The sequence below is a fragment of the Ascaphus truei genome, chromosome 15 (genome assembly GCF_040206685.1).
Source record: "Ascaphus truei isolate aAscTru1 chromosome 15, aAscTru1.hap1, whole genome shotgun sequence".
Classification (NCBI taxonomy): domain Eukaryota; kingdom Metazoa; phylum Chordata; class Amphibia; order Anura; family Ascaphidae; genus Ascaphus; species Ascaphus truei.
Window position 1 is genome coordinate 15,140,557 of NC_134497.1, and position 19,495 is coordinate 15,160,051.

The 19,495-nt window shown below is 51.1% G+C and overlaps 1 protein-coding gene across 1 annotated transcript in view; it reads right to left on the reverse strand.

The window, feature by feature from the left end:
• The window catches only part of NOL4L (nucleolar protein 4 like), an 86,883-nt gene extending 68,257 nt beyond the window's left edge, over nt 1–18,626 (reverse strand). Inside the window, exons 1-2 of the mRNA XM_075571758.1 lie at nt 18,250–18,626; nt 557–706 (exon numbers count right to left, since the gene is read on the reverse strand). Coding sequence (XP_075427873.1) covers nt 557–706; nt 18,250–18,543 — 444 coding nt within the window. The 5' untranslated portion in view covers nt 18,544–18,626. The remainder of the gene's footprint in view (nt 1–556; nt 707–18,249) is intronic.
• Between the last annotated feature and the right edge of the window lie 869 nt (nt 18,627–19,495).

The window sequence follows — 19,495 nt, forward strand, 5'->3', positions numbered from 1 at the left end:
ATGAGCACACCGTGCCACCTTCTGCTTCAAATCCACATGACATGGATATCAAATAAAACATCATTTTATAATACTCCCAATTTCCACTAGGGGGCAGCAGGTTATCAGCTCTCAGCAATTCCGCCGAGCAACTGGACGCCAATGGGAAAAAAACCAACCCTGGGAAGAACCTTGCACAGCACAACACAGCTACAGTAACACCACCACAACACAACCACAACGACACAACTAACAGCTGTCCCAATGACTGAGACAAACCATAACGGGGCATGGGTCTTAAATAAGTAAATAGCCCCTACTTCTTCGCCACCTTTAACCAGATACAGCTGAGGATCTGCGCATTTGATCTCACGTATGATCCTGCCCCTTACATGCGTGTTATCCTGTTTTTATGGATGTGATCCTACACACGATCCAGTTCCTACACGTGCACTCCTACATGTATGTGATTATGTCCGTGCGTGATCCTACACCAGTGATGCGTTGCACGTGGTCCTGCACCTATGTGTGGTCCTGCAGGTGTGTGGCCCGTTTCTGTAACCCTGTTCCTACTCACCGCCCGGTAGGTCTTCTTCTGCCCGGCGTGCTTCGGACTCTTCCCTGCTTGGCTCTCCACGTGCATGGAATATATGATGTCGAAGAAATCTTCCACCACCGCCACCCGTTTCAGAGTCACCCCCTCGGGCTCTGCTAATCCGTCCGCGCCCTGCCGCAGAGCAGAAATCTGTCAGTACCTCCTCCCAGCAACCCTACCATCCGCGTCGGATTTCAAAATCCGCCGACCCCCCGGGGCACTTGCCTGCGTCGGCCGCCTCCTTTCTGACGACCCTCTTGCTCCTTTTGGCATCCCAGCGTCGAATGGCGTCGCGCGGAAGGGCGCGTTGCCACGGAAATGCGACGTCCTTTGGCGTCGCGACGGCACGTTGCCGTGGCAACGAGACGCTGCCCGACGCCGCATGCGTGACGTCCGTGGCGTCATTTGACGCTGGGATTCCAAAGGAGCAGGAGGGTGGCAGAAAGGAGGCGGACGACACAGGTAAGTGCCTTCCCATTAGGCCCGATAGCCCCGAGAGTGCGGCTAAAGCATATGGGGGCGGAAATTTTAGCCGCCCCAACAATGTTGCCGCCCTAGTCATGGGGCCTAATGGTAAATCTGACACTGCCTACAATACTTATAGCTCTGCTGCTGTCCCGTCACCCAACTATGGGACAACTTGAGTGGTTGGGAGCAGGAAACATGGAAGTGATTTCCACACGGAACACATTTGGGGCTTTCCTTCTAAAACTTTAAAGTCCATTAATTATACAACCGTTAAATAGAATACAAGGGATTTTGCCGTTAACAATGTAACAGTAAGGGTGAGATTCCCCTCAGAAACAGTCTTGTTCTAAAGTCAAAACAAGGGGGAAATAACCAGTAAGGTCAGCACAAAGTCAGCCACAAGATGGACCTTCGTGGAAGAATTGGAGAGCTTTACTGTTCCTCATATTGGGAGATCGTAGGCGCTTCGGGGCAGGGACTCCTTTTCCTAAATGGGTGGACCACCCTCGTCTCCTTCCCATTCTCCATACTCTTGGTATTCGTAACAAAGCTCTATCCTGGATCTCCTCTTACCTCTCCCATCGTACGTTCAGGGTCTCTTCTGCTAACACCTCCTCCTCTATAGATCTCTCGGTGGGGGTACCCCAGGGCTCTGTCCTGGGACCTCTTCTCTTTTCACTGTACACACTTTCTCTAGGTGACCTAATCACATCTCTTGGGTTCAAATATCACCTCTATGCTGACGACACACAAATTTATCTTTCAACCCCTGACCTTACACCTGCTGTACAGACCAAAGTCTCTGAATGTCTCTCTGCTGATATCATCCTCGATGGCCCTCTGCCGACTTAAACTTAACATGGCAAAAACAGAGCTCCTTATACTTCCTCCCAAACCTGGCCCTACTACCTCTTTCCACATTACTGTTGGAAGTACCATCATTCACCCAGTAGCCCAAGCACGCTGCCTAGGGGTCACACTCGACTCCTCTCTCCCATTCTCTTCTCACATTCAAAACATTTCTAAAACCTGTCGCTTTTTCCTCCGCAATATCACAAAGATACGCCCTTTCCTCTGTTACTCGACTGCTAAAACTCTGACTCAGGCCCTCATTCTCTCCCGTCTCGATTACTGTAACCTCCTGCTGTCCGGCCTTCCTGCCTCTCACCTGTCTCCCCTACAATCTCTCTTAAACGCTGCTGCCAGAATCACTCTACTCTTTCCGAAATCTGTCTCAGCATCTCCCCTGCTGAAATCCCTCTCTAATAAACACAAGTAAAAAAAAGTCAAGTTATTTGCAATTAGATCTAATGTAACTAGTGTGTAGACAATTTTAGAGCCCGAGAAATTACATTGTAAAAGACACACAAGAAAGGGACAGAAGTGACAGGGGGAGAGATGACAGGGAGGGTGAGAGGGGAGAGATGACAGGGAGGGTGAGAGGGGAGAGATGACAGGGAGGGTGAGAGGGGAAAGATGACAGGGAGGGTGACAGGGAGAGATGACAGGGAGGGTGACAGGGGAGAGATGACAGGGAGGGTGACAGGGGAGAGGTGACAGGGAGGGTGACAGGGGAGAAATGACAGGGAGGGTGACAGGGGAGAGGTGACAGGGAGGGTAACAGGGGAGAGATGGCAGGGAGGGTGACAGGGGAGAAATGACAGGGAGGGGGACGGGAGAAATGACAGGGAGGGGGACGGGGAGAGATGACAGGGAGGGTGACAGGGGAGAAATGACAGGGAGGGTGACGGGAGAAATGACAGGGAGGGTGACAGGGGAGAAATGACAGGGAGGGTGACAGGGGAGAGATGACAGGGAGGGTGACAGGGGAGAAATGACAGGGAGGGGGATGGGGAGAGATGACAGGGAGGGTGACAGGGGAGGGATGACAGGAGGAGTTACAGGGGAACGTTGACAGGAGCGGGTGGCGAGAGAGGTGACAGAAGGAGTTATACGGGAACGGTGACAGGAACTAGTGGCGAGAGAGATGACAGGAGGGAGGTGACTGAAGGAGGAGTTACTGGGGAGAGATGACAGAAGGGGGTGACAGGAGTGGGTTAATCATGGGCTTTTGGATTGTAAAATCAGTAAAAGGAAGCAGAACTAGGGTGTGGGACAGTGTTTTTCAACCGGGGTTCCCCATGTATCCCTAAAGAGTTCCCTACAATTTTCAGTTCATTTGAAAATTGTACCAAATACAGAAGATAATTACAAGGCGCTATTAGAGAGGGTTGGGGTTCCTTACAATGCATCTGATCTCAGACGCGCTATTAGAGAGGGTTGGGGTTCCTTACAATGCATCTGATCTCAGACGCGCTATTAGAGAGGGTTGGGGTTCCTTACAATGCATCTAATCTCAGACGCGCTATTAGAGAGGGTTGGGGTTCCTTACAATGCATCTGATCTCAGACGCGCTATTAGAGAGGGTTGGGGTTCCTTACAATGCATCTGATCTCAGACGCGCTATTAGAGAGGGTTGGGGTTCCTTACAATGCATCTGATCTCAGACGTGCTATTAGAGAGGGTTGGGGTTCCTTACAATGCATCTGATCTCAGACACGCTATTAGAGAGGGTTGGGGTTCATTACAATGCATCTGATCTCAGACGCGCTATTAGAGAGGGTTGGGGCTCCTTACAATGCATCTGATCTCAGACTCGCTATTAGAGAGGGTTGGGGTTCCTTACAATGCATCTGATATCAGACGCGCTATTAGAGAGGGTTGGGGATCCGCTGCATTTCTTAATATAATTATAGGGTTCCTTAACAACAACAAAAAAGGTTGAAAACCACTAGTGTGAGATCCTATAATTATTCTGCCCTTCAGTCCAAATGAAAACGATTCACTATTTATTTCTATGTTAATATTTATTGATATTGATCTTTTTATTTCGAGGATCGCGGAATAGCTGTCACCGTGACAGGTCACTGCTAACATGTAAAGGCACAGGCAGAGACCCAGGCTGTGCATGTGAGGCTGCTGCCCTGTGCCCTGCTATTAGCAGCTGACAGAAAGCATCTGCTCCAGTGCACGGAGCACTGGGGGTTGTCCTGCTGTCCTTTCTGCTGTACAATAACCCCCCACCCAGATGGAAGCTCCTCTTCAGCAAGCAGGTAATGACAGTAACCATGGAAACCTTCCAGAGGAACTGAATTCTGGCAGAACATTAATCCCTCCCTGAGCTGGGACCCGGTCCCCTCTGTCTCACACAGTGATTACACACCAGCTGGCAGGGACCGGAGGGGACACATGACAGGGGATGGGACACAGACTCCAAGTGATGGGGAATGGGACACAGACTCCAAGTCACAGGGATGGGACACAGACTCCAAGTCACGGGAATGGGACACAGACTCCAAGTCACGGGAATGGGACACAGACTCCAAGTGATGGGGAATGGGACACAGACTCCAAGTCACGGGAACGGGACACAGACTCCAAGTCATGGGGAATGGGACACAGACTCCAAGTCACGGGAATGGGACACAGACTCCAAGTCACGGGAACGGGACACAGACTCCAAGTCACGGGGAATGGGACACAGATTCCAAGTCACGGGAATGGGACACAGACTCCAAGTCACGGGAATGGGACACTGACTCCAAGTCACGGGAATGGGACACAGACTCCAAGTCACGGGAACGGGACACAGACTCCAAGTCACGGGGAATGGGACACAGACTCCAAGTCACGGGAATGGGACACAGACTCCAAGTCACGGGAATGGGACACAGACTCCAAGTCACGGGAATGGGACACAGACTCCAAGTCACGGGAATGGGACACTGACTCCAAGTGATGGGGAATGGGACACAGATTCTAAGTCACAGGGAATGGGACACAGACTCCAAGTCACGGGGAATGGGACACAGACTCCAAGTCACGGGAATGGGACACAGACTCCAAGTCACGGGAAGGGGACACAGATTCCAAGTCACGGGAACGGGACACAGACTCCAAGTCACGGGGAATGGGACACAGATTCCAAGTCACGGGAATGGGACACAGACTCCAAGTCACGGGAACGGGACACAGACTCCAAGTCACGGGGAATGGGACACAGACTCCAAGTCACGGGGAATGGGACACAGACTCCAAGTCACGGGAACGGGACACAGACTCCAAGTCACGGGAACGGGACACAGATTCCAAGTCACGGGGACGGGACACAGACTCCAAGTGATGGGGAATGGGACACAGACTCCAAGTCACGGGGATGGGACACAGACTCCAAGTCACAGGAATGGACACAGATTCCAAGTCACAGGGAATGGGACACAGATTCCAAGTCACGGGAATGGGACACAGACTCCAAGTCACGGGAATGGGACACAGATTCCAAGTCACGGGAACGGGACACAGACTCCAAGTCACGGGAATGGGACACAGACTCCAAGTGATGGGGAATGGGACACAGATTCTAAGTCACAGGGAATGGGACACAGACTCCAAGTCACGGGGAATGGGACACAGACTCCAAGTCACGGGAAGGGGACACAGACTCCAAGTCACGGGAAGGGGACACAGATTCCAAGTCACGGGAACGGGACACAGACTCCAAGTCACGGGGAATGGGACACAGATTCCAAGTCACGGGAATGGGACACAGACTCCAAGTCACGGGAACGGGACACAGACTCCAAGTCACGGGAACGGGACACAGACTCCAAGTCACGGGAATGGGACACAGACTCCAAGTCACGGGAATGGGACACAGATTCCAAGTCACGGGAATGGACACAGATTCCAAGTCACGGGGAATGGGACACAGACTCCAAGTCACGGGAATGGGACACAGATTCCAAGTCACGGGAATGGGACACAGATTCCAAGTCACGGGAATGGGACACAGATTCCAAGTCACGGGAATGGGACACAGATTCCAAGTCACGGGGACGGGACACAGATTCCAAGTCACGGGAATGGGACACAGACTCCAAGTCACGTGAATGGGACACAGATTCCATGTCACGGGGACGGGACACAGACTCCAAGTCACGGGAATGGGACACAGATTCCAAGTCACGGGAATGGGACACAGACTCCAAGTCACGGGAATGGGACACATTCCAAGTCACGGGAATGGGACACAGACTCCAAGTCACGGGAATGGGACACAGATTCCAAGTCACGGGAACGGGACACAGACTCCAAGTCACGGGAATGGGACACAGACTCCAAGTCACAGGGAATGGGACACAGACTCCAAGTCACAGGAATGGGACACAGATTCCAAGTCACGGGAACGGGACACAGATTCCAAGTCACGGGAACGGGACACAGACTCCAAGTCACGGGAATGGGACACAGATTCCAAGTCACGGGAATGGGACACAGATTCCAAGTCACGGGAATGGGACACAGATTCCAAGTCACGGGAATGGGACACAGATTCCAAGTCACGGGGACGGGACACAGATTCCAAGTCACGGGAATGGGACACAGACTCCAAGTCACGTGAATGGGACACAGATTCCATGTCACGGGGACGGGACACAGATTCCAAGTCACGGGAATGGGACACAGACTCCAAGTCACGGGAATGGGACACATTCCAAGTCACGGGAATGGGACACAGACTCCAAGTCACGGGAATGGGACACAGATTCCAAGTCACGGGAACGGGACACAGACTCCAAGTCACGGGAATGGGACACAGACTCCAAGTCACAGGGAATGGGACACAGACTCCAAGTCACGGGAATGGGACACAGATTCCAAGTCACGGGAATGGGACACAGACTCCAAGTCACAGGGAACGGGACACAGACTCCAAGTCACGGGAATGGGACACAGACTCCAAGTCACGGGAATGGGACACAGACTCCAAGTCACGGGAATGGGACACAGATTCCAAGTCACGGGAATGGACACAGATTCCAAGTCACGGGGAATGGGACACAGACTCCAAGTCACGGGAATGGGACACAGATTCCAAGTCACGGGAATGGGACACAGGCTCCAAGTGACGGGAATGGGACACAGATTCCAAGTCACAGGGAATGGGACACAGGCTCCAAGTGATGGGGAATGGGACACAGACTCCAAGTCACGGGGAATGGGACACAGACTCCAAGTCACGGTGAATGGGACACAGATTCCAAGTCACGGGAATGGGACACAGACTCCAAGTCACGGGAATGGGACACAGACTCCAAGTCACGGGAATGGACACAGACTCCAAGTCACGGGAATGGACACAGATTCCAAGTCACAGGAATGGGACACAGACTCCAAGTCACGGGGATGGGACACAGACTCCAAGTCACGGGAATGGGACACAGACTCCAAGTCACGGGAATGGGACACAGATTCCAAGTCACGGGAATGGGACACAGACTCCAAGTCACGGGAATGGGACACAGACTCCAAGTCACGGGAATGGGACACAGATTCCAAGTCACGGGGACGGGACACAGATTCCAAGTCACGTGAATGGGACACAGACTCCAAGTCATGGGAATGGGGCACAGATTCCAAGTCACGGGAATGGGACACAGACTCCAAGTCACGGGAATGGGACACAGATTCCAAGTCACGGGAATGGGACACAGACTCCAAGTCACGGGAATGGGACACAGATTCCAAGTCACGGGAATGGGACACAGACTCCAAGTCACGGGAATGGGACACAGACTCCAAGTCATGGGAATGGGACACAGATTCCAAGTCACGGGGACGGGACACAGATTCCAAGTCACGTGAATGGGACACAGATTCCATGTCACGGGGACGGGACACAGACTCCAAGTCACGGGAATGGGACACAGATTCCAAGTCACGGGAATGGACACAGACTCCAAGTCACGGGAACAGGACACAGATTCCAAGTCACGGGGAATGGGACAGAGACTCCAAGTCACGGGGAATGGGACACAGATTCCAAGTCACGGGGAATGGGACACAGATTCCAAGTCACGGGGAATGGGACACAGATTCCAAGTCACGGGGAACGGGACACAGACTCCAAGTCACGGGGAATGGGACACAGATTCCAAGTCACGGGAATGGGACACAGACTCCAAGTCACGGGGGAATGGGACACAGACTCCAAGTCACAGGGAATGGGACACAGATTCCAAGTCACGGGAATGGGACACAGATTCCAAGTCACAGGGAATGGGACACAGACTCCAAGTCACGGGAATGGGACACAGATTCCAAGTCACGGGAATGGGACACAGATTCCAAGTCACGGGAATGGGACACAGATTCCAAGTCACGGGAATGGACACAGACTCCAAGTCACGGGAATGGGACACAGATTCCAAGTCACGGGAATGGACACAGATTCCAAGTCACAGGGAATGGGACACAGATTCCAAGTCACGGGAATGGGACACAGATTCCAAGTCACGGGAATGGGACACAGACTCCAAGTCAAGGGAATGGGACACAGATTCCAAGTCACGGGAATGGGACACAGACTCCAAGTCACTGGGAATGGGACACAGATTCCAAGTCACGGGAATGGGACACAGACTCCAAGTCACGGGAATGGGACACAGACTCCAAGTCACTGGGAATGGGACACAGACTCCAAGTCACGGGAATGGGACACAGACTCCAAGTCACGGGAATGGGACACAGATTCCAAGTCACGGGAATGGGACACAGACTCCAAGTCACGGGAACGGGACACAGACTCCAAGTCACGGGAACGGGACACAGATTCCAAGTCACGGGAATGGATCCAAGTCACAGGAATGGGACACAGACTCCAAGTCACGGGAATGGACACAGATTCCAAGTCACAGGAATGGACACAGACTCCAAGTCACAGGAATGGGACACAGATTCCAAGTCACGGGAATGGGACACAGATTCCAAGTCACGGGAATGGGACACAGATTCCAAGTCACAGGGAATGGGACACAGATTCCAAGTCACGGGAATGGGACACAGATTCCAAGTCACGGGAATGGACACAGACTCCAAGTCACGGGAATGGGACACAGATTCCAAGTCACGGGAATGGACACAGATTCCAAGTCACAGGGAATGGGACACAGATTCCAAGTCACGGGAATGGGACACAGATTCCAAGTCACGGGAATGGGACACAGACTCCAAGTCACGGGAATGGGACACAGATTCCAAGTCACAGGAATGGACACAGACTCCAAGTCACGGGAATGGGACACAGATTCCAAGTCACAGGAATGGACACAGATTCCAAGTCACAGGGAATGGGACACAGATTCCAAGTCACGGGAATGGGACACAGACTCCAAGTCACGGGAATGGGACACAGACACCAAGTCACGGGAATGGGACACAGATTCCAAGTCACGGGAATGGGACACAGACTCCAAGTCACGGGGGAATGGGACACAGACTCCAAGTCACGGGAATGGGACACAGACTCCAAGTCACGGGGGAATGGGACACAGACTCCAAGTCACAGGGAATGGGACACAGATTCCAAGTCACGGGAATGGGACACAGATTCCAAGTCACAGGGAATGGGACACAGATTCCAAGTCACGGGAATGGGACACAGACTCCAAGTCACGGGAATGGGACACAGATTCCAAGTCACGGGAATGGGACACAGATTCCAAGTCACAGGAATGGGACACAGACTCCAAGTCACAGGGAATGGGACACAGATTCCAAGTCACGGGAATGGGACACAGATTCCAAGTCACAGGGAATGGGACACAGATTCCAAGTCACGGGAATGGGACACAGATTCCAAGTCACAGGAATGGACACAGACTCCAAGTCACGGGAATGGGACACAGATTCCAAGTCACAGGAATGGACACAGATTCCAAGTCACAGGGAATGGGACACAGATTCCAAGTCACGGGAATGGGACACAGATTCCAAGTCAAGGGAATGGGACACAGATTCCAAGTCACAGGAATGGACACAGATTCCAAGTCACAGGGAATGGGACACAGATTCCAAGTCACAGGAATGGGACACAGACACCAAGTCACGGGAATGGGACACAGATTCCAAGTCACGGGAATGGGACACAGACTCCAAGTCATGGGAATGGGACACAGATTCCAAGTCACAGGAATGGACACAGATTCCAAGTCACAGGGAATGGGACACAGATTCCAAGTCACGGGAATGGGACACAGATTCCAAGTCACGGGAATGGGACACAGACACCGAGTCACGGGAATGGGACACAGATTCCAAGTCACGGGAATGGGACACAGACTCCAAGTCACGGGGGAATGGGACACAGACTCCAAGTCACGGGAATGGGACACAGACTCCAAGTCACGGGGGAATGGGACACAGACTCCAAGTCACAGGGAATGGGACACAGATTCCAAGTCACGGGAATGGGACACAGATTCCAAGTCACGGGAATGGGACACAGATTCCAAGTCACAGGGAATGGGACACAGATTCCAAGTCACGGGAATGGGACACAGACTCCAAGTCACGGAATGGGACACAGATTCCAAGTCACGGGAATGGGACACAGATTCCAAGTCACAGGAATGGACACAGATTCCAAGTCACAGGGAATGGGACACAGATTCCAAGTCACGGGAATGGGACACAGATTCCAAGTCACAGGGAACGGGACACAGACTCCAAGTCACGGGAATGGGACACAGATTCCAAGTCACGGGGAATGGGACACAGATTCCAAGTCATGGGAATGGACACAGATTCCAAGTCACGGGAATGGGACACAGATTCCAAGTCACGGGAATGGGACACAGACTCCAAGTCACGGGAATGGGACACAGACTCCAAGCCACAGGGTTGAGAATATAGAAGCCAAGCCTGTGAGTGTTAGTAACCGGAGCATTAGGATGGGCGCGAGGATGTTCTTTCACACCCACCAACTTATCCCAACACACATCATTCTCCTCTCACATATATTCCCACCTGAGACATACTCATATGGACCCTCCACACACCTTCCCCAACATATCACTTACCCAAGACACACAAGTCAATCACCCACACCTTCGCACTTACACACACACACAATCTCTACCCCCATACATACACACACTAACACCCAACACACACAATCCCACCCCAATACAAGAACAATCCTCTTCCCCCCCACACACATACATTAACCCTTACCCCCACACTCATTACCCCCCCAAACACACATTAACCCCCACAAAAACATTACCCCCACAAACACACATTAACCCCCACAAACACTCATTACCCCTTATCCCCACACACACTACCCCCCACAAATACACATTACCCCCAGAAACACTTATTACCCCTTATCCCCACAAACACTCATTACCCCCCAAACACACATTACCCCCACAAACACTCATTACCCCCCACAAACACACATTACCCCTCACAAACACACATTAGCCCCCACAAACACACATTAGCCCCCACAAACACACATTAGCCCCCACAAACACTCATTACCCCCCACAAACGCATTACCCCCCCGCCCCCAAACACACATTAGCCGCCCCCAATCTCAAGGGTTGATCGTTAAATCACTGAATCAAATTAGTGACAGAAGTCTGTGCAGGGACAGATCATCGGAAGCCAGTTACACATCACTTAATTAGCCGTGTCGTCCAGACCCTGAGATACACGTGTGTATATTTATATTAGTATGTATGTACAATTCAGCTCTAGTACCCCCACCCCCTCCCCACTCCCAGGCAGGTCCCATGTCTGATTCTCAGGACATCTGTTCCTCCCCCCCTATCAAATAAAATACGATGTGACAGAAGGGAGTACTGAGAGTATGCTTTGGGCCAAATGTCCTAAACGGTGCTATTCCGTAAGACACAAACACTTTACTTCAATGTATGTACTGTATGTCTTTATTTATATAGCGCCATTAATGTACATAGCGCTTCACAGCAGTAATACACGTGACAATCATATAAATAACAAATAATACAAATAACAGATCATGGGGAGAAGCGCCTCAGACATTAAATTTACACTTAGGAAAAGGAGTCCCTGCCCCGAAGAGCTTACAATCTAATTGGTAAGTACGGAGAACGTTCAGTAGGAAGGTGTTCAGGTGAGTGCGTCTGCAGTGGGCCGCGGTGGCTGTATGAGGTGTATAGTATCAGCCACGAAGCTGCTCGTATGCTTCGATAAGCAGGTGGGGTTTGAGATGGGGGACAGGTACAATGGTGAATAAAGAAGCCCCAATGCACGTCCAACGTGGCAAATGATTTGATTCATATCTATATGTTTTTCTATCTCATAAGTACAGGTCGTGCCACCATGTCACGGGGAGACCCGCTCCGCAGGCACACTACCCCTTGTTACACTGTGTCTTTTGTATATCCTCCACTGCATGGGGCACAAGAGGAAACATATGATGCAGCCAGTAGCTTGGGATGCGTGACATGTGTGTGGTGTCTTAGGGGTTAACATTTAGAAGCGCTATGTATGTTCTATGTGTGTGCTATGTATGTGCTATATGTGTGCGTTATATATGTTCTATGTGTGTGCTATGTATGTGCTATGCATGTTCTATGTGTGTGCTATGCATGTTCTATGTGTGTGCTTTATGTATGTTCTATGTGTGTGCTATGTATGTGCTATATGTGTGCGTTTTATATGTTCTATGTGTGTGCTATGTATGTTCTATGTATGTGCGTTATGTATGTGCTATGTGTGTGCTATGCATGTTCTATGTATGTGCTATGTGTGTGCTATGCATGTTCTATGTGTGTGCTTTGTATGTGCTATGCATGTTCTATGTGTGTGCTATGCATGTTCTATGTGTGTGCTATGCATGTTCTATGTGTGTACTTTGTATGTGCTATGCATGTTCTATGTGTGTGCTATGTATGTTCTATGTGTGTGCTATGTATGTTCTATGTGTGTGCTATGTGTGTGCTATGCATGTTCTATGTGTGTGCTTTGTATGTGCTGTGTGTGTGCTATGCATGTCTATGTTTGTGCTATGTATGTGCTATGTGTGTGCTATGCATGTTCTATGTGTGTGCTATGTATGTGCTATGTGTGTGAGCTCCAGTGCAGGTAAAACTGGTTAAAAAAAAAAACAAAACAAAAGTGCCCTAAGAATGTGGAAAAAGAAGATGTACAAAGAAAAACAAACAAACAAAAAAATATATATATAAGAGGTTCCTTGTCGCCTTTTTCACCCACCATAACTTAAAATGTGTGAGGTAAATCCTACCCAGCCTTGAAAATTGCAAAGCCAGGACAACCAGCCTCACACTGATGAGAACCACAAGGCTGAAACAGCTGTCTATGAGTGGTTTCTCTGGCTCTGCATCTAATCTCATGCTCTGCTTAAAGCTGTGTTAACAGCAAGCATTAGCTTATAAGAGTTCCATGTAAAAAGGGATTTCAGGCAAAAGGTGACACGGTGTGCTCATTTGCATGTCATTTCCCAGAATCCCTTGCTGCAGTGGAAGCACTGTATGCTAGGTGATAATGGTGAAAAGCAGGGTTGCAAACCTGTCTATGGCGACATCCATGCTGCCGAAGACCGCGCGGAGTCGCCCGCGTGTGGCGCGATCACGTTGCCTTAAGGCATTGATCGTCCCATAGACCGTGCGGGCGCGTGTGACAGCAGGAGTGGGCGCGCGGCGCGCGAGGAATCAGTTGAAACTGGTTTCTAGGCGCGACGGGCAGGTCACGAGAGCGGTTCGCCCAATGAGGGCGAACCAGCTCCGTGACATCACAGACACGCCCCTAGACACGCCCCCCATGGCGCATCTACCATGGCCTGAAAACGCACCCGCTTCACGCAGATGACGTCATGCACGTATCCGCGTGGTCGAAGGCTGTATGGACGCAGACATGTGAATGTGCTCGCAAGTGAGCTTTAACTTTCCGCGGCCCCCGGTATGTCACTGTGTGACAGTCTGTACAGTACAATATGTCACCATGTGTCACTGTGTGACAGTCTATACAGTACAATACGTCACTGTGTGTCACTGTGTGACAGTCTGTACAGTACAATATGTCACCATGTGTCACTGTGTGACAGTCTGTACAGTACAATATGTCACCATGTGTCACTGTGTGACAGTCTATACAGTACAATATGTCACCATGTGTCACTGTGTGACAGTCTATACAGTACAATATGTCACCATGTGTCACTGTGTGACAGTCTATACAGTACAATATGTCACCATGTGTCACTGTGTGACAGTCTGTACAGTACAATATGTCACCATGTGTCACTGTGTGACAGTCTATACAGTACAATATGTCACCATGTGTCACTGTGTGACAGTCTATACAGTACAATATGTCACCATGTGTCACTGTGTGACAGTCTATACAGTACAATATGTCACCATGTGTCACTGTGTGACAGTCTGTACAGTACAATATGTCACCATGTGTCACTGTGTGACAGTCTATACAGTACAATATGTCACCGTGTGTCACTGTGTGACAGTCTATACAGTACAATATGTCACCGTGTGTCACTGTGTGACAGTCTGTACAGTACAATATGTCACCATGTGTCACTGTGTGACAGTCTATACAGTACAATATGTCACCATGTGTCACTGTGTGACAGTCTATACAGTACAATATGTCACCATGTGTCACTGTATGACAGTCTGTACAGTACAATATGTCACCATGTGTCACTGTGTGACAGTCTATACAGTACAATATGTCACCGTGTGTCACTGTGTGACAGTCTATACAGTACAATATGTCACTGTGTGTCACTGTGTATGTGACAGTCTATACAGTACAATATGTCACTGTGTGTCACTGTGTATGTGACAGTCTATACAGTACAATATGTCACTGTGTATGTGACAGTCTAAACAGTACAATATGTCACTGTGTGTCACTGTGTATGTGATAGTCTATACAGTACAATATATTACTGTGTGTCACTCTGTATGTGACAGTCTATACAGTACAATATGTCACTGTGTGTCACTGTGTATGTGACAGTCTATACAGAACAGTATGTCACTGTGTATGTGACAGGCTATATAGTACAGTATGTCACTGTGTATGTGATAGTCTATACAGTACAGTATGTCACTGTGTATGTGACAGTCTATACAGTACAGTATGTCACTATGTGTCACTGTATCACTGTGGATGTTTCTCTATCAGTTTCTGTCCATGCGTGTTCTGTCCAAGCATGTTCTGTACATGAGTGTCACACGCAACTGTTATGGTGGAGGTACAGACAGGGGGTCAGACCCCTGTGACAGTGGCGGTGACAGATACAGATAGGGGGACAGTGAGTGTGACAGATACAGATGGGGGGGGCAGTGACTGTGACAGATAGAGGGACAGTGAGTGTGACAGATGATACAGATGGGGGGACTGTGACAGATACAGGTAGGGGGGACAGTGACTGTGACAGATACAGATAGTGGGGGCAGTGAGAGTGACAGATACAGATAGGGGGACAGTGACAGATACAGATAGGGTGACAGTGACAGATACAGATAGGGGGACAGTGACAGATACAGATAGGGGGACAGTGACAGTGACAGATACAAATAGGGGGACAGTGAGTGTGACAGATACAGATGGGGTGACAGTGACAGATACAGATAGGGGGACAGTGACAGTGACAGATACAGATAGGGGGGACAGTGACTGTGACAGATACAGATAGGGGGACAGTGACTGTGACAGATACAGATAGGGGGGACAGTGACAGATACAGATAGGGGGACAGTGACAGATACAGATAGGGGGACAGTGACAGATACAGATAGGGGGACAGTGAATGTGACAGATACAGATAGGGGGACAGTGACTGTGACAGATACAGATAGGGTGACAGTAACAGAAACAGATAGGGGGACAGTGAATGTGACAGATACAGATAGGAGGACTGTGACAGATACAGATAGGGGTGACAGTGACAGATACAGATAGGAGGACAGTGACTGTGACAGATACAGATAGGGGGGACAGTGACAGATACAGATAGGGGGGACAGTGAAAGTGACAGATACAGATTGGGTGACAGTGAATGTGACAGATACAGATAGGAGGACAGTGACTGTGACAGATACAGATGGGGGGACAGTGAGTGTAACAGATACAGATAGGGTGACAGTGACAGATACAGATAGGGGGGACAGTGACTGTCACACTCGTACACACTGACTGTCACACTCGTACACAGTGACTGTCACACTCGTACACACTGACTGTCACACTCGTACACACTGACTGTCACACTCGTACACACTGACTGTCACACTCGTACACACTGACTGTCACACTCGTACACACTGACTGTCACACTCGTACACACTGACTGTCACACTCGTACACGCTGACTGTCACACTCGTACACAGTGACTGTCACACTCGTACACACTGACTGTCACTCGTACACAGTGACTGTCACACTCGTACACAGTGACTGTCACACTCGTACACAGTGACTGTCACACTCGTACACAGTGACTTACACACTCGTACACAGTGACTATCACACTCGTACACAGTGACTGGCACACTCGTACACAGTGACTGTCACACTCGTACACAGTGACTGTCACACTCGTACACAGTGACTGGCACACTCGTACACAGTGACTGGCACACTCGTACACAGTGACTGGCACACTCGTACACAGTGACTGGCACACTCGTACACAGTGACTGTCACACTCGTACACAGTGACTGTCACACTCGTACACACTGACTGTCACACTCGTACACAGTGACAGTGACAGATACAGATAGGGGGACAGTGACAGTGACAGATACAGATAGGGGGACAGTGACAGTGACAGATACAAATAGGGGGACAGTGAGTGTGACAGATACAGATGGGGGGACAGTGACTGATACAGATAGGGCGACAGTGACTGTGACAGATGGGGAGGGCAGTGACTCTGACAGATACAGATAGGGGGGACAGTGACTGTGACAGATACAGATAGGGGGACAGTGACTGTGACAGATACAGATAGGGGGGACAGTGACAGATACAGATAGGGGGACAGTGACAGATACAGATAGGGGGACAGTGACAGATACAGATAGGGGGACACTGAATGTGACAGATACAGATAGGGGGACAGTGACTGTGACAGATACAGATAGGGTGACAGTAACAGAAACAGATAGGGGGACAGTGAATGTGACAGATACAGATAGGAGGACTGTGACAGATACAGATAGGGGTGACAGTGACAGATACAGATAGGAGGACAGTGACTGTGACAGATACAGATAGGGGGGACAGTGACAGATACAGATAGGGGGACAGTGACAGATACAGATAGGGGGACAGTGAATGTGACAGATACAGATAGGGGGACAGTGACTGTGACAGATACAGATAGGGTGACAGTAACAGAAACAGATAGGGGGACAGTGAATGTGACAGATACAGATAGGAGGACTGTGACAGATACAGATAGGGGTGACAGTGACAGATACAGATAGGAGGACAGTGACTGTGACAGATACAGATAGGGGGGACAGTGACAGATACAGATAGGGGGGACAGTGAAAGTGACAGATACAGATTGGGTGACAGTGAATGTGACAGATACAGATAGGAGGACAGTGACTGTGACAGATACAGATGGGGGGACAGTGAGTGTGACAGATACAGATAGGGTGACAGTGACAGATACAGATAGGGGGGACAGTGACTGTGACAGATACAGATAAGGGGAAAGTGACAGTGACAGATACAGATAGGGGGACAGTGACAGATACAGATAGGGGGATAGTGACAGATACAGATAGGGGGACAGTGACAGATACAGATAGGGGGGGGGGGCAGTGAGTGTGACAGATACAGATAAGGGGACAGTGAGTGTGACAGATACAAATAGGGGGGACAGAGACAAATACAGACAGGGGGACAGTGACTGAGACAGATACAGATAAGGGGGGACAGAGACCGTGACAGATACAGACAGAGGGGACAGTGACTGTGACAGATACATATAGGGGGGGACAGTGACAGATACAAACAGGGGGACAGTGACTGTGACAGATAGGGGGGCAGTGACAGATACAGATAGGGGGGACAGATACAGACAGGGGGGGACAGTGACAGATACAGATGGGAGGACAGATACAGACAGGGGGGGACAGTGACAGATACAGATAGGGGGGACAGATACAGACAGGGGGGGACAGTGACAGATACAGATAGGGGGGACAGATACAGACAGGGGGGACAGTGACAGATACAGATAGGGGGGACAGATACAGACAGGGGGGACAGTGACAGATACAGATGTGGGGGGGACCCCGGACTCACCGACTTCACCGGCACATACACGGCCGGACGCTCCTCCTGCTCCCCACCGGTTCCGAGCCGGAATCCTTTGGATCGGACCCAGAAGTGGAACTTTCCGCGGTCCCCGGGTCCGGCTCCGCCCCGCAGAACCGCCGCGATCCGCTCGTATTTGCCCCGGGTCACCGTCTTAGTCTTGGCCGAGTCTCCGTAGGTCCGGAGGCACCACGACCGGAACCGGCGGCCCAGATCCGAATCCCGGGGATCCCCCAGCACCGGGGAACCAGAACCAGACCAGAACCGACATGGAGAGCCCATCCCGGGGGAACCCCAATCACAGCGCCGGACAGCACCGGACCTCTCAGGACCCACCTGTTACTGCCGCCACCCGGGACCGGACTGCAGACCCCCCACCCGGGACCGGGCTGCAGACCCCCCACCCGGGACCGGGCTGCAGACCCCCCACCCGGGACCGGACTGCAGACCCCCCACCCGGGGCCGGGCTCCCACCCTGGACCGGACTGCAGACCCCCCACCCGGGACCGGACTGCAGATCCCCCCCCCCCCCCCACCCGGGACCGGACTGCAGACCCCCCACACCCGGGACCGGACTGCAGACCCCCCCACCCGGGACCGGACTGCAGATCCCACACCCGGGACCGGACTGCAGACCCCCCCACCCGGGACCGGACTGCAGACCCCGCACACCCGGGACCGGACTGCAGATCCCACACCCGGGACCGGACTGCAGACCCCCCACCCGGGACACAGGGACGGGATAGAGACCCCCGTACACACCCTGTCTCCTGGGCAACTCTCTCTCTCTCTTTGTCTCTCTCTTTCTCTCCCCTGTCCTCTCTCTCCACAAAGTGCAGCATCCAACTGTTCCCTCCCCCGGACAATCCTCAGAGCCCCAACAGTGACTGTCACACTCATACACACTGGCTGTCACACTCATACACAGTGACTGTCACACTCGTACACAGTGACTGTCACACTCGTACACACTGACTGTCACACTCGTACACACTGACTGTCACACTCGTACACACTGACTGTCACACTCGTACACACTGACTGTCACACTCGTACACAGTGACTGTCACACTCGTACACAGTGACTGTCACACTCGTACACACTGACTGTCACACTCGTACACACTGACTGTCACACTCGTACACACTGACTGTCACACTCGTACACACTGACTGTCACACTCGTACACAGTGACTGTCACACTCGTACACAGTGACTGTCACACTCGTACAC